This window comes from Cupressus sempervirens, chromosome 11, assembly GCF_028749045.1.
Source record: "Cupressus sempervirens isolate cs-2001-9-10 chromosome 11, ASM2874904v1, whole genome shotgun sequence".
Taxonomy (NCBI): Eukaryota; Viridiplantae; Streptophyta; class Pinopsida; order Cupressales; family Cupressaceae; genus Cupressus; species Cupressus sempervirens.
The window spans coordinates 503671390-503688090 of record NC_143128.1 but is presented as its reverse complement, the minus strand read 5'-3'; the positions used below and the strand labels follow the sequence as shown (position 1 = coordinate 503688090).

The window sequence follows — 16701 nt, the reverse complement described above, 5'->3', positions numbered from 1 at the left end:
TCGCTCTTAGTAGATTTGTGCACCAGTCAATGGCAATTTACCATAATGTGGTATGAAATGCCTTCAACCAATAATTATGATCATCTTCGCCATTGGCCTCCCATATTATTGCACAAGTCTTACAATGGTGTATGGGGTCCTTCGATCTGTTTGTGATGTCCTGACCTAAATGCTATGGTGGTGCAAATATTTGCTAGGTGTATACCCAAGGCTAGTACTTGATCACGATCAAGCAACCATATGTCCATGAGTGGGCAGTGCCAATGCAGGCCAGCGCCTCATGGACATGAGACTACCTAATCGTGGGTGGGTTCCAACCTTGGGTACACACCTAGTAGGAATCCACACCTTTGCAACATTTATGATGGGACATCATATTGTCCCTCATGAATTTAGGGAGATTTTGCTTCTTTGGGGTGTTCAATGTTGTTCTTCATTGGTAGACACCATGTATATTGGACTAGAATGGAGTGTCTCTTTCTCGACTACATTTTGGTGCCTCACTTGTAGTCTCAGCTATGCATGAGTCCTCCATATGTCCACCTACATCATCCACACCTTGATCACCTCCCTTGTGTTTGTACTCCCTCCTCCTCGAAGTCTTCAATTTTGGTTCCCCTATTCTTTGTTCTTCTTTGAGAGACAAGTTCCAGATAGGGAAAAAGGCAGTTTCAAGAATTTCAACAATTGCAATCTAAAAATTTCACTCTCACTTTTCGTTCAATTGGATGAGCAAGCTACTGGTATTTGACGCTTTCTAGAGACTTAGAGTCTTCACTAGAATCTAAGCATGCCACTTGGTTTCTTGCCTAATTGGCGAGGCCTTCACTTGCTTCATCGTATGAGAGTGGTAGGTTTTTGGGAACCTCTTCCAACTCTAGGTATGCGGACGTGATCTTGTCCTCTCCAGATTGCAGCTTCAGCTCACACTACGACTCTCAGATATCGTTGAACTCTCAAATTTTTCAATACTTTTTCATAACCGTCCTCTTCTCTCACTTTGTTTCTTAGACAAAGGGGCTTTCCTATTGCTCGTCCCTCTTCTTAGTTATATGAGTTGCATTGGTCCTTGTTTGGACTTAGGGGCATTAATTGCCAGGGGTATGATGTCGACCAATTATTTACTCTTCTTCCTCCCTACAAGTCCTTTCTTTGTATCCTTGTATTTGCTGCTAATGTTGCTCTCTTTACCTTTCTTCACATTTTTCTTGCACTTGAATTAGATTATGAACCAACAATAGTGGAACACTTCAAAGAAGATCATTGAATTCCAATCGCACCATGAGTTTGTCGTTTACCATGCCTGCAGGGGCTAGTCTCTCATAAGCTTCCCTCTGCATAGCTTCATTGACCGAAACTTCTGACACATGCAACAAGTCTTCTGTCAATTGATCCTCTCGCATTTCTTCCTAATTTTCTTGAATGTCGTTGGCGGTTACTAACACTCATTTGAATGTGTGGCTGGTCCATTATTCCGCCATTCCACCCGTTGGCCTTACTACAAATCTCCAAGTTTGAACAGGCAAGGGTACCAAAATGTTTACTCTCTATGGGGTATATGTTTTGATACTTTGAGTAAACAGGAGTATGAACATAACACATATTGTAGCATGAACTGGTTCTTGAACCATACAGAAATAGTGCCAATGGTTGGGTAAGACCAATGACCGTCAACAAGTGACACAATCTCTCGGGAACAACTTATTACACTGCCAAATACTAACAAGACTAAACAAAGTATTATTTCTTTTTTGTGGCGGATTTGCCATCCACAAAATGCATTCATTGAAAAATCCTTTTAAGTGACTTCATCTTATGTGTTATGCAATGACAGTTTGGGGTTTAAACCTTAGTTATCACAGTATTGAGTGCTTCATCTTACTGCAAAATCACAAGTCAACGGATACATTTACATTGGATGTCAAGCTTTCCCTTGTCTTGCATTAGCTACCAAACAGTTTCTTCTGGAACTTTGCATTTTGTTCTCTGCAAATTATGAAGTAGCAATATTTACAGGACAAAGTCCAAAAAATTAACTAGTTTAACTGATTTCAGGAGCTCAGTCTGGGCCAATATTCTTGCCCTTATTATGGCATGTGTGTGTGTATGTGTTGGATTAGCATCGGAAGAATTGTAGGTACAGTGGATATGGAGGGCTATGGAATAAGTTGACCATATTGAGAAAAACTCTACGGCTATCTATAATTTTTTTAGCTATCCAACACACTCTGACTTATCCTTCTGAGGGTTCAAGAAGAAGTACTTGAAAAGCATTCTATAGGAAAATTTATACAAAGAAATGATTGGAGTAGACACAAGTATCCTGAGAATACTTTACACAATGAAACAGTTTGTAGAAGCCTAAAAAATTGATGGCTGCAAAATGATACTGAACTCTCAAGATTTGAATTCAGCTTACAAAGACAAAAAATAGAAGGCAAACACAATAACAACCTTAGAAAATCAATCAGCTTTCATAGGGAGTTTCAGTTACAAATAGTAGTTAATTTCCATTAGAAGTGATTAGAATAGTTACTGAGACATTTGGCTCAAGTGACGTCAGCTTTTGTGTTTACCACATAATTTTTGTATGCAGGTTTTAGATTTTGATTTCGAGAAGTTCTGCTCAGTGTCTCTTTCAAACCTGAATGTCTATGCTTGCCTTGTCTGTGGGAAGTACTTTCAAGGCAGAGGTCGGAAATCACATGCTTACACTCACAGTCTTGAAGCAGGTCACCATGTCTATATCAATCTCCGTACAGAAAAGGCATACTGTCTTCCAGATGGATATGAAGTTAATGATCCTTCACTGGATGATATTCGACATGTCTTGAACCCAAGGTCAGTATAATGAGTTGTCTACATTATTCTATGCCGTTGTCTTATGTTCAAATTTTATTTAGTTTCTTTCACACTGTATTTTACTGTTTCTCTTCTTATATCAACCCTGTGCCATTTCATATCAAATTGCTTCTCTGTGCCTGTATAGTCTAGTTTTTAGATTATAGAAAAATATATTTTGATTCATAAATTCAGGGATAGGGCTCTCTCTTATTACATTAAACAAAGAAATCTAAAAAAATGGGCCACTGTTAATAGAAAATGCTCTCAGAATATATAAATTTTGATACTGAATCTACAATGGCAGGCTTCTCTTGCACCAAAGATGACAACTATAAACAGTAAAAATAGAACACGCAAAACAAAATCAGCCAGAGACTATTTGTATATTTTAATCAACTTCACCACTTCTTCTTTCATGTCCGAATTAGTGGCACCACCTTCCACTGGAAGCTCTCCTACTACCCTCAATAGCTTTCTGACTGTTCTCTTAGTCTGTTTCAGCTTTGGTTTTTCCATGTGACTGGGGCAGAGGGACCAAAAGAGGCTTGTCTCAGGTGCATATTCTCCTCAATCATGAACTGCTCAATTTCTCTTAACGATATGTGAAATTGAGCTTCCTGTTTTGTAAGAGAGGCAGGGGCACAATACCTGAGAAATTCCAGCTTGCCATTGAGACTGTTCATTAAAAGCCACAGAATTCATCAAAGCTAAATCCAGACCTCCATGAAAGAACTCGTTGACAAAAAACTGAGAAGATCTTTAACTAGATCCTAATCTTTGAGCTGGTCCAGAAATGTGCACATGAACATGGAAGATATAACAAAATTAACCCTAATCTTGAAAGTATCCTCCAAGAAATACTTTCTTGGAATATTTTTATCATGACCAAAACAACACTAGACGACAGTTCAAAAATCTTCCCCAAATGCGGGTATGCCATATGGACATGGAAAGACATTACCTTCCGCGAAAATAAATAATTTTGGCTCCATATCTGCAGCTGAACAATTTATCAATAACCTATAGAAAACCAAAGAGAGAGAAATGCAAAGGTAATGACTGATCAACACTTACGGAATACATAGAAGCCTTTGCACATGGATTTGGTGAAGTGGCAGCTGACGGCAACAATAAAGAGTAGATATGTCAATAACATTGTTATTGGCTTCCCATCCCAGTCAGAGGAGAGTCATTTCTAGCAAAAGGCATTAATATCCATGTCAGCTTCACCCTCTGTGTCAATATCAGAATAGGCAAGGAAATCAGCAAATTTGTTGGCTCCCCAGCAGCAGTCATTGAAAGAGAAGGAAAGGAATGAGTCTAACAAAGGTCCAGTCCCTTTTAAGATATTTTAATTTGTAGTTTGAGGATCCCCAATTTTGAATATTATAGAAAATCACCAACGAAATTACCTTCGGTAAGCAGAGGAGCATTACCACATTTAAAGGCCGCATGAAGATCAGGAGTTGAAGCTACCACTTCAGCCTTATTATTGGTTCCATATTTTAATTCGCAGGAAGCACCCTGAGGAGAGACTCAAGGGAGTCCCAAATCATGCTTCTTATGCTATGCCTCTGGATTACCCTGAGATGCACCATTAAAGTTGAGCTTGAAGGAACCAGGGGGGCAGAGACTCCCTCATAGCCGATCTTAAAGAAGAGGGGAGTTATCCTAAGTGACATTTTGAACAAGGCGATTCTGTAGATTATTATTAACCACAACATATTTAAAAAAATTACAAAAATACCTAGGTTTTTGGTTCTGAAATTTAACTGCAAGAGCAAACTATATTGACTGGAGTACTGGAATCCTTTGACACATGGGTGTCCATTATTTGGTGTTTCTCATTGCTTGTGCAATTTTCTCCATCTTCAGTGATATAGATGTAGAAATATTGAGCTCAAGTTTTGTGTGCCTTAGCATGTGGTAATGAGTTTGCTGCTTCAGTACCTATAATAATATAATTTCTTTACATTTTCCTTCCCCTTCCCTTTCGCTGCTCTTATTTCTTCCCTTTAGTTGCAGAGCCTTACTACAGGTTAGATGAAACTATGATTTGTTATTTAATTTGTATGCTATAATCTATGTGTGTCTTACCTCCTCCTCTACCTATGTTTCGGTCTTGCCTATGAAAAGCAATATGGTTGTTTCTCTTGGTCATTTGTGTATGTTGATACAATCCCATTTATTTGTTGCTGTTGTTGGATTTTGTGTATATAGAAAAATTAGAATATAGTCATTTTTGGGTTTTTTTGACAAGGTAAAATATATTTATTTGTAAAGGATCACACTTAAATTATTTTGGCAGTGTTGTAGCTGACCTAGGGAGACCTCTAGGCCCATGACCATAAATACATACGGATAGCATATCTAAGACCAGGTAGTTCATAATGATTTTTGATCATTATAGAGAGCTGTTCTTTTTGTTTTATTATTTTTATTTAGCCTCAAGTGCATTGAAAATGTTGACAGAGATGATTGGTTATCACCTCAAAAGATACCTTCCACCTTGTGATCATCGTAGATATTTTTTTGCAGTGCCATCAGAAATGAATTTAACCCAATCTTTGGGAGGTTTCTTCCACATGTCCTAGGTTGTTTCAGTCACTTCCACAAACAATCTGTAATTAGGTGTTATAATAACATTCTATCTTTTTATATATTCCTCATATCATTCAAATGGCTTATATGATATAGGCTTCCAAGTAGTGACAATTTTGATATTAACGCCTCTACTTTCCCTCACATTCTTTGACTCTATATTTTCCTTCTTTCTATTTTTTTTGGAGTTCCTTTCTTGTAATAAGTTCCAAAGTATAGTACTTGGACTTATCATCTAATTCATATTTTTAAGCCTTATTGTCCATAACATTCATTTCCACATTAATTTTATGCCAGCTATCTTACTGTTAAAATGTAGAACAGAAATATAAGCTTTCAACAACTGAATAACAAAAACTTAAAAATCACAGATAACACAGAGAAGTTATCTTGGGAAAAACCCTCCTGCTTGAGGGAAACAACCCAGCCCATAAAAATAGTTCCTTTATTTATGACATAATCAATGTATGTGACTTTTGATTCCAATGAATATCTCTCATACCTATAAGATCAAAACAGTTATATATAAACCCGACCCCTTACAGAAGAGTATTTTATTCTTCTCAAAACTTTCATCAGGAGAGAACTACCAAAGCTAAACTAGAGAAGGACACTCTCAGTGCTACAGCACAATACAGAACCAAACTTAATATGAGATACGGCACTCTCGGTGCTACAGAACAAAAATAAAAAACGCCACTCACGGTGCTATAGAACAAGGAACGATAATAAGTTTCTATGCTCAGAACCACAGAATATCGACACCAACAATCATGACCATGTCACCACGCATGAAAACGGAAGGCATGCATAAGGATAGCCAGCGAACAGGAGAAGCCTGACAACTCAACTGTTGGGAGTTAAGAAACCACTGTGGCAGATGAGAATAAACTGACGCCTTCAAGAAACCAACCCTCATAAAGAATAAGATAATTGTTGACATTAGAATAATGCATGCTCATGATGACGAGTCATCGCACATGGTGCCAGGAGATATATGAATCGTAAAGCCATCGAAGTGAAACTGCTTCTGCCTGATTCCAAAAATGCAAAACCTCATGTACAGTAAGGAATGGCGACAAGAATAGCAGCTAGAAGAAATACCATCAGTCATCATGACAGAGAGGTTTTTTAAAAGGTCTAACACAGGCATAAAAACCTCTGTCACATCCCCCATCTTCAACACTGCCTCTTAGCAAGAGAGAGATCTTCAATATGTCATCACATGACAAGAACTGTAAACACATAGCTGCAACCAAGAAAATAGTCAACAAAAAATTCTTCATAGATTTTCTCAATAAAAATTTGTTATTTCATCATAACAATATTCACCATAGCTACTCCTAGAGAATGAATCAGAAAAACAAAAAAATTAATTCATGGAGTCACACACGTGACTTCCACCATGGCTACTCTTAAAGGCTGGATCCACCATAGCTACTCCCAAAGGGTGGAACAAGGGATTTCACCTTGAACTTCTCTCCCAAAGAATTAACAAGGGATTTTACCTCGAACTTCTTTCATAGAGAAGAACTTATTAACAAGGGATTTCACCTCAAACTTCTCTCATAGAGAAGAGCTCATTAACAAGGGATTGCACCTCGAACTTCTCTCACTAAGAACTGTAAAGTTTTTGCAAATCTTGGTATTTAATCAAACTTAGATAATACCTTCTTTATGCTTGCTATAAATAACCTTCAATGTTCAGTCTTGAATGAATTAAGAGATATAGTTCTGAAAATGTTTTCCACTTCTGCAAGTCGTATTAAGGCAGTATTGATTTAAGGAGCAGACTTACGTTTCTTGTGTGTCCTTAGAATTCAATCATAACCTTATTAAATATAGAGATCAAGGGGCATGTCCTTACAAAGGACATGTCCCTTCCAAAGTCTACTTTGTCTATGCAAAGCAAATTTAATACTAAACTAACAAAAGGTGATTAGTATTAGAACTAAACTAGTACTCAAAGATAGGTGCCGATATCCTTAAGAGGATAACACAAAGACAATATATATATATATATATCTATATATATATATATATATATATATATATATATATATAGCAAGATCAGATCAGACCGATCTGTTATCAGAACGACGTGATTAAAAGTTATGAAATTAACACTCCCTCTTAACTTGATAATCATACCGAGAGATATCATATCAAGCAACATCAATAAAGATGAACAAACGAGGATTGATACTCTATATCTATTTGAATTTTTTTAGCATGTGGTATCATTGAACACATGATACAATGTCATATTACTAAACTAGTGATAACAGTATTGCAAAGAATACAATATACTGGATAAATCCAGAGAATAATTATATTCTTCATTTATCCAAGTTGTGACTCATAGGTACTGGTATTCCTATATCACAACATGATCCTGAGTTAAGATCTACCAGAACATAGGATAAACTCCGGAGAATAAAATTCTTCCTTTATCCAAATTGTGACTCATAGACATAGCAATGTCTACATCACAATGTGATCTTGAACTCATCTAGATCTTACAGTAGAACTCTACTGTTAGCACATTATCTAAGAGATCGTCATCTCCCATAATGTCGTTCATACAAGTGTTCATTATCTCAGAGATTGTCACCTCTAGAGTAATGAATGCAAATGGTGGAGCCCATAACAGTCAATAGCTTGACAATAAAATTATTTTATTAATAATTTAGAGAATACAAATGAATTGCAATTCAACCATACCAAGTTTTTTCTTGAAGTGATCTATCTTCACGAGAGAGAGAGGTTTGGTGAGAATATTTGTTGTTTGATCTGTAGTGCAAATGTATTCTAATTTTATAGTATTCCTGTCTACCATATCTCTTATATAATGGTAAGGAATTTTGATATGCTTGGACTTGTCATGGAAAACTAGATTCACCGAAAGCTTGATGGAACTCTGATTATCACAATGAATAATCGTAGGATTCAAGGTTTGACCAAATAATCCCACAAGTAACTTTCTAAGCCAAACTGCTTCCCGAGAGGCCATTGCTGCTGCAATGTATTAAGCTTCTGTGGAACTTTGTGCTATTGAAGACTGTTTTTTGCATATCCAAGATATCATTGCTGATCCTAAACTGAAACAACATCGTGAAGTGCTTTTTCTATCCTTAACACTTTCACCCCAATTTGAGTCTGTAAATCCATGTAAATCCAAGTCAACTTTCTCATATTTGAGTCCAAGGTTAAGAGTGCCTTGTAAGTATCTCATAATGTGTTTGACTACAACTAGGTGAATCTCCTTTGGCTCACACATAAACTGACTTAAGGCGTTAACAGCATAGCAAATATTAGGTCTTGTATTTGCCAAGTACATAAGAGACCCAATCATCTGTCTATAGAGAGTAGAATCTATGGAAGGTGATTCTGCTGCCGCTTCTTTAAGTTTATGTAAATTAGTCTCCATTGTAGAAGACATAGACTTGCAGTTCCACATTCCAAATCTTTTCAAGATATCTAATATATACTTCCCTTGATTAAGTATAATGCTATCAGAATTCTACCTTATTTCCTGTCCTAGGAAGTAATGAAGGAGTCCCAAATCTTTCATCTCGAATTATCTAATTAGATCTTTCTTGCATTGATCTATGAGATGATCATCACCTGTTATTAGTAAATCATCAACATATAGTATCAAAATTATCATATCATCTTTATCCCTTTTATAATATAGATTTGGATTAGCTTCGATTTTGGAGAATCCTAAGCTGGTGAGATACTTATCAATTCTTTCATGCCAAGCCTTTGGAGCCTGTTTAAGCCCATAGAGAGCTTTCTTGAGTCTACAAACAAAAATGTTAGGATCATGAGTTTCAAATCCTTTAGGTTGCTCCAAATATACCTCTTCTGTAATCTTTCCATTTAGGAATGCTGTTTTTACATCCATCTGATGTACTTTTCATCCCTTCGATGTTGCGATAGATAGAACTGCTCTTACAGAGGTGTATCTGGCAACAAGAGCAAAGGTTTCTTCATAATCGATCCCTTCTTTTTGAGAGAATCCTTTGGCTACAAATTTGGCTTTATATTTTCCAATGCTACCATCAGCAACATGCTTTTTTTTAAATATCCATTTGGAAGAAACAATAGATTTTCTTTTAGGTCTTGGAACAATTTCCCAAATATCGTTCTTCATAATAGATTGGTATTCTTCTGCCATAACTTCTTCCCAATCTGTATGTTTAATAGCATCTGAAGTACTGGTTGGTTCTAATTTAGACAAATCATTCATGTTTGTTGTATAACTAGAATTTTTTTTTGGGTCTTTTGCTTTCTGTGACCATTCTAGAAGGTGTAGCAAAGTCTTGTGCTTCCTCTACTGTTTTAATAGCCCAAAGTGGTTTTTTCTTTGAATTTTGAGTTTCTCCAAGATTAAGGTTTTGAATTTCATTTTCAATTTCTTCTATGTTCTCCCTCTGAGACTCAAACTCAATATTTCTTTTAGAACTAGGTAAAGGAGAGGGTTCTTCAGAACTTAGGGCCCTTTTGAATGCTAAATCTTCTTCTAAAATTACATCCCTACTAAGTTCAATATTTTTCTGTCCAACTATGAAAATCCTATATGCTTTAGATGTTTCACTATAACCTACAAAAATACCTTTCCTCTTAGAGGGTTCTAACTTAGTTCTCTTTTCTTTTGGAACATGGATATATACAGGGCACCCAAAAATTCTAAGATGATTTATATTGGGTTCAACCTTAGTAAAGACTTCTTCAGAAGTTTTATCTCTAAGGTAGGAGTAAGGGCTTCTGTTTTGAATATAGACAGTAGTACAAGAGGCTTCTGCTCAAAGATAATATTCTAGATTTTGATCAAATATCATAGCTCTAGCAGTTTCCATAATTGTTCTATTCTTCCTATTTGCTACCTTGTTTTGTTGTGGGTTATAAGGAACAATATACTCCCTCTTACTTCCTGTTTCTTTACAAAACCTTTTAAACAAATCAGAGGTGTATTCCCCTCCATTATCAGTTCTAAGAGTTTTGATTTTATGTCCTAATGAGTTTTTAGTTAAGGTATTAAATTTTCTAAATCTCTTTAGGATTTCTTCCAATTCTTTGCATTTTAGGAAGTAAATCCAAGTTTTCCTAGAGAAGTCATTTATGAACAAAATATAGTACCAGCATCCTCCAAGAGAAGGACTAGACATAGGTCCACATTGTTGAGTGTCAGTTTTGTACCACTACATAACATATAACAATTGAACACCTGATATGGAATATCAAATCCTCAATTCCTCTCTTGAAAAGTTAATACTCATGCGGACATAAGCAAAACTCCAATGTTCCTTACACCTGTGGATACTAACTCAGTATATCGATGTGATTTGCTGGTAATCACGTAGGCGACCTTACACTATTTGTTTGAGGACAACTTGGACTTTTGGTCAGATGATGGTGACGATTGTTTTTTATGAGTTCCAGATGATGTTGATGGAGATGGTAATGGTGATGGAGGGTGAATATTCCTATGATTGCTTCTCCTAACTTCTTTCCTCAAAACTCCAAATACTAAGCTACTCACTGCTATTCTACTCCTACTCCTATGAATGGAAAGATTAGTAAATGGATAGGGATCGAATCTAATGAAAGCTAACCGGTGGCTCCACCTCTATAGATGCAATGATTCAAAGGAAAAAAACTAGTTTACCACACAAGGCTTCCCAACAAGCCGCTAGGATGCTAGTGGCCTAGTTATAGATCCCTATCAAACATCCACTAATACTACCATGCAACTATCCATCTACTTTTCTCTCTACTTAGCAACTTGAAATGAAATCTATTTTAACTACTTCAAAGAAAATCTTATTCTAACTAGTGGAAGTAGAAACCATGCAACGATACCAAAAGTTCTTAATCACCATGCAAGTCACAACAATGAGAAAGAAAAACAATTTTGGCATTATCTTAGCAACAATTTTCTCCGACCCTTTACAAATGAGAGCAAATGGCCTTATATAGAGGCTAGAATTTACAATTGACGGTAGAGATAAAAAGGCAAAACCAATGATCTAGATTGGATCCTCGAAACCCTAATTAGGGTTGCCACCCCATCGGCCAATGAGAAGAAGCCACTTCATCAATGGATCAATGAAAAAAAAGGAAAAGTGGCAACCAATGAGAAGGCACCAAAATGGCAACCAATCAAAATTAGACACTTGTCCTATCTAAGAAGAAAGAGAAATTGCCACTTGGGCTTACATCAAATGATTTAATATAAATCTCCCTTTTTCTTTCAGCTTTTTAGCCAAGGCAATGAACTTAGCTAGCTTTTTGTTGAATTCCTCCATGGGAGGGCAAAGTGTATGCTTCATCTTGAGCTCAGCTGAATTCATCATCCTGCTTGCTGCTTGTAGTGTCTTCTCATGTTCCTTCTCATATTCCTTGGCATATCTGATAAAGGCTTTGAGAGAGGCAAGGGTGCCCAAATGTTTCTTTTTGATAGCAACCTTCCCTAACTCATCCAATTTTGATCCCAACTCTGTCTCATTGATGCTTTCCTCTTTGATATCTTCAAAATCAAGTGCTGCCCCAACGTCGCTCGTCATGGTTGAAATGGAAGTGTCAACGCCTAGGTGGTGCTGTGTAATCGCATTCTGTATTTCCTCCAATGTTCTCAATTTGGTTGTCAAGGTAACTAACCAAGACTCAACCATACTCAATCCTCCTTCATCAACCAACTTGGCCCTTTCCAAATATTTTTCTGGTAGCCCAATGAATGTTTGTAGCTTGGGAATGGCTAAGTCCTTGACTAGAAGGAAATCCTTCCACTCTACTTCAAATATTTTGAATTTGTCTCTAACAATCACTAATGACCGGAATGTCGAGATAAAGAAAGGCAAGAAATTTCGCCTGTCTTGGATTGTATTATGGATTCAATCCTTGACTTCATGCAGCTGAGTCGATATCTCTTCCATGTTGCTCCTGCTGTCTTGAGGAAGGGCTGCCTGGTGCAACTGTTGGATAGGCTGGCAATCTCTCCAATATTTGTTCTCGGCCTCCAACTTTATGATCCTTTCATTTGCTTTCCTCAAACCTTCTTTGATTGAAACTATACCCTCCTAGATCTCCTCACATTCCATGTCATCTGTGTTTCTTCCCAAGTCATGCTCTACTATTTCATATTCCTCAGTTGCAATCTCATCCAATGCCTTGTTAATTGTTAGTATAGCAATCTGCACCTTTCGACGACCATCACTGTCGCTCCTAATCACCTTTGCCACTGTTTTTGTCATTTGTTTCTGGTTCTCACTATCACCCTTTTCCATTAATCCTTGGATGTCATCAACTGTTCAGGCAGTTACTACCTCACCTCTTGGCATAAGCATTTGCCTTAACCATAGTGGTGCAGTGCATCTCCCCAAATTTGGATTTGGTTCAATTAGCCGATCATCACCAATGGCCTTAGGTGCTTGACTTATTTCCTCGATATCAATCATCCCATCTTCTCCACTAGTAACTGCCATATCATCTCCATGCTGATTCTCTGAGAGAGGAGAGTACTCGGTGCTATCGTTGTAACCACTTGATTCTGAAATGTAGCTCACCTCTACCGCGACCCTTTGTTCACTTGTGTTATCTTCTTGGCCTCTATCCTCAATTATGCTTTCCCTTGATGGTGCTACATTCTGTCTCTTCGTTGGAGGTTCTGGATGTTCTTTACTTTTCTCAACCTCCAAAACTCTCTTCTTGCTTCTAATTGTTCCTTGCTGCTGGCTACCTCCTTCACCCCTTTGTCCGACTGATTCTACTGGACCTTCCTTTGGCTTCATCTTCTCATAAGTAAGGTGTACCCTTTGACTTTGCAATTTCCTCAACTTCCCATTGTACCACGACTTGGTATGCAAATCAACTGCTTTTGTAACAGCCTCTAAGGAAGGATCCTGGTGATCATTCCAATCCATTGGATTCAACTTTGTTCCCTCCATTGTATTATGATCTTCTCTCAAGACATTTTCATCATCTTCCAGTTGATCGACAATAACAAGGCCTCTCCATTTGATTGCCCTCATCATGTTCACTGACAACCTCGAGAAAGTTAGATTTCTCACATGAAAGTCATCCCATGCATTGGCCCAAAAATCTTCTATAGTAGGGACGTGTTTAAATGCATTTTCGTGAGATGCCTTGACAAGACCATTAGGATCAAATCCTTGCCTTGTTCTATACCATGCCAGATGTTACCATTCTAATTCTTTCTCTGCAACTACAAAGGCGACAGGATTGGGGCAACTATCATTGCCAATTCCAAATGAGAAGGTAATCCCTATCTCACCCTTGAGTTTTATTATTCTGTCATAATGCTCAAGTTGCCTAGCCAACTCCATCAAAACTACCTTGTCGGGTGGGTACCTTGGAAGTCTCTTGGGACAAATTGTGCTTCTTGCCACTCTAATGTATGTGAATTGCGGAAATTGGATGAACCAACTCCCATATTTCTTAATCTTTGCTTCTGTTTCCGATGAGAGCCTCTTAGCAAGCGTCCCTTGTAATACCCTTACTGTCTTCATGGCAAAGGTGTCACAAAACATTTTATAGTCTTTGTTGTGCACATGAAGCTGTGGATAACATTCATGCACCAAACATTGCCCTGACCCATCGCTAATTTCTCCTAAGGCCTTAAGTCCATGATTTTCATACAACCTCGCAATCAAATAGAATAGATAGGATGCCATATAGAATTGCTTTTGATTTTGCACAGTCCTAAGTTGCAATTCTAGATTCTCACTTATGATCCTAGCCCAATCAAATCTTCTTTTTCCTTATTCAATTTCATCAATAAAGAAGTACATCCAGTTTTCGAATTGCATACCTTGATCTAGGCCCATGATCCGGCTGAGGAGCATAATGAGATCGCCATATTCTGATTTGAAGTCTGACACGGTAAGTCTGGATGATTTGGTGACTCCCTTTTTTCCTTCGTGTAGCCAATCTTGCTTTAGATGCATGAAATAAGCCTCTTGGTTATCTTGAAATAACTTAGCCGCTTGGTCCATCATTACTACTGTCATGCTTTTGTACTAGGGAATGTTATATGCTTCTTTGATCACCTGTCGGCCAGTGTTGGCCAACACTCTTTTCCCTTCATCAAAAATGATGGATTTGCTAATCAAATCAAACCAGGATGCACATTCCATTACCAATTTTGGACAAGGCAAGATAGAAAGGAAGGCCGCCGCGTGTACAATTCCGCTCCTGTATATCTTCTTTGTCATGGGGGATTGTCCTTCCTTTAGTCTATTCTTTAACTGTATCATGTTTACTATACCAATATTGGAATTGGTTATTCGCCTCACTTTTGAGAAGAAGGTGGTCTTGGGCATAATGTCCTCTTTGTCTTTCTTGGTGTTTGTTCCTTTAGGGTTCTTGCTTGCACTAACATCTACCATCCTAAATACTTTTTTTTGCCCCTTCGTTCTAAGTGATATGGACTACCCTTATCAATCACCAACCTTCTTTCTATCGATGGATTCTAACTTATTTCTGCCTCGCCAAGTCCTATCACTACACTTATCAATCTCCAATCTTCAACCTAGGGGTGAGACTACCACTTATTTTTGCCTTTTCGTTACCTTAGGATGGACTACACTTATATCTCCCAACTTCATTCCTAGGGTGGTCTAGCTTATTTCTGCCTCGCCAAATGTCCTATAATGGAATCTACGCTTATCTCTCCAATCTTCAACCTATAAATGGGATGATGAAGTGGTGGATGATGAATGCAAGAAGAACATAAGAGAAACAAAACCAAACAAGAATAGGGAGTGGAATCCGTTTAAGAACCACCTTTCAGCTCTAGAATGAATTGAATTTACCTTTACCAATAGTTGGGTCCTCTTTGAAGTTCAGATCAGTCCTTAAAAGAAATCAAACCTCTTTGCAAATAATGATGCCCTAGCAAGAAATCGAAATTTTGTCTTCTTGAGATTGCCCATGCACTTGCCACCAGTCGGGTCTTGGACCAAATAACTTCCTCACAAATAAAATCGCCCAACTTCAAAGGCAAAAATTGCACCCCTTAGAGGAAATCAGACCTCCACAACACTATCCAAATGCTGTCCAAAACGCCCTAGAGGTTGCTGCCAATAAAACCCTAACATGCACATGCAGATTGCCCAAAATGAAGGTGCTCAAATGTGATGGATTTTTTTGCCTTATGAAGACCAAGATTGACGGCAAAGGATCAGATCTGAAAATAAAACAAATGCTGCCCAAAACAGTCCACAATGGAGGCGACAAAACCCTAGATGCTTGCCCACGAATAGATCTGATATGCCCTTTCAAATGCCACCACAAACCCTAATTTACATGAAGAATCACCAACATGGAAGGTTGATAAAAAATTCGCAAGTATGGATGTGAAGAAAGTTGCCTTGAAACCCTAGTTTGCATGCAAAATTGCCAATGTAGAAGTGCTGCCAAAAATTGCAAGTGCTGCCTTGGAGAAGTTTGCCAACTTTGGAGTGCAATTATGAGAGGAGAGAGTGTAATGACCCGTATCAATACTGGTACTGGCCTAAACCTGATTTCTCTATTTCCCCCTTTTTAAAAGTGAACCTTAGAGTATGAACTCAGATAACAAATAACCAACAATGTAAATGACAAATAATATTTTAGATAGGTATTTGTTAGAACTCATTAAATAACACATTCAGAAAAATACCCGCATGCAGATAAAAATACGAGCAGCAAGGTAAACCCAAACTTTCGCCAATAAAATTGTCTTCAAAATGATATTAAAGATTCAAGCATAAGAGAATACATTACAAATCAAAAGCGTTAAACCAGCAATCCCACAACAATCTGGTAGCTGTAATATAATCAGCAACTTCCAAACAACTCTTAAGATGTTATTGTATTATACAACAACAATACAATAACCACCCAACCACAATCCAATCTTATACCCAGATTTTACAGTCAGATTGGAGAACAAGAGAAGAACCTGTAATCACAACCGAGACACCTGAATTGATATCTATACTAGCAATGGGTTTGCGTCCATTGCTTGCCTGCACGAGGGGCTATGTCCTCACACGGGCTGAAAGATGAAGCTTTCTGAATGGCTCTCACAAGAGAGAACTGAAAATCTCAATAGTAAATCCAGCATACTTCTCAATGAGTCTTTCCCCTTTTTAACACAAAACTGAGACCCTTCGACTTCCCTCTGGCCGTCGTCTTATTCCTCCTTGTCCTCATGTGACCACATGGAATATTAATTTGTCCTATAAT

At 37.7% G+C, this 16701-nt stretch overlaps 1 protein-coding gene across 1 annotated transcript in view; it reads left to right on the top strand.

Annotated features, from left to right (window-relative positions):
* The window catches only part of LOC149530577 (uncharacterized), a 72477-nt gene that overhangs the window by 24673 nt on the left and 31103 nt on the right, over positions 1-16701 (top strand). Inside the window, exon 2 of the mRNA XM_089808799.1 lies at positions 2597-2841. Within this exon, the coding sequence (XP_089664925.1) occupies positions 2597-2841 (245 nt within the window). The remainder of the gene's footprint in view (positions 1-2596; positions 2842-16701) is intronic.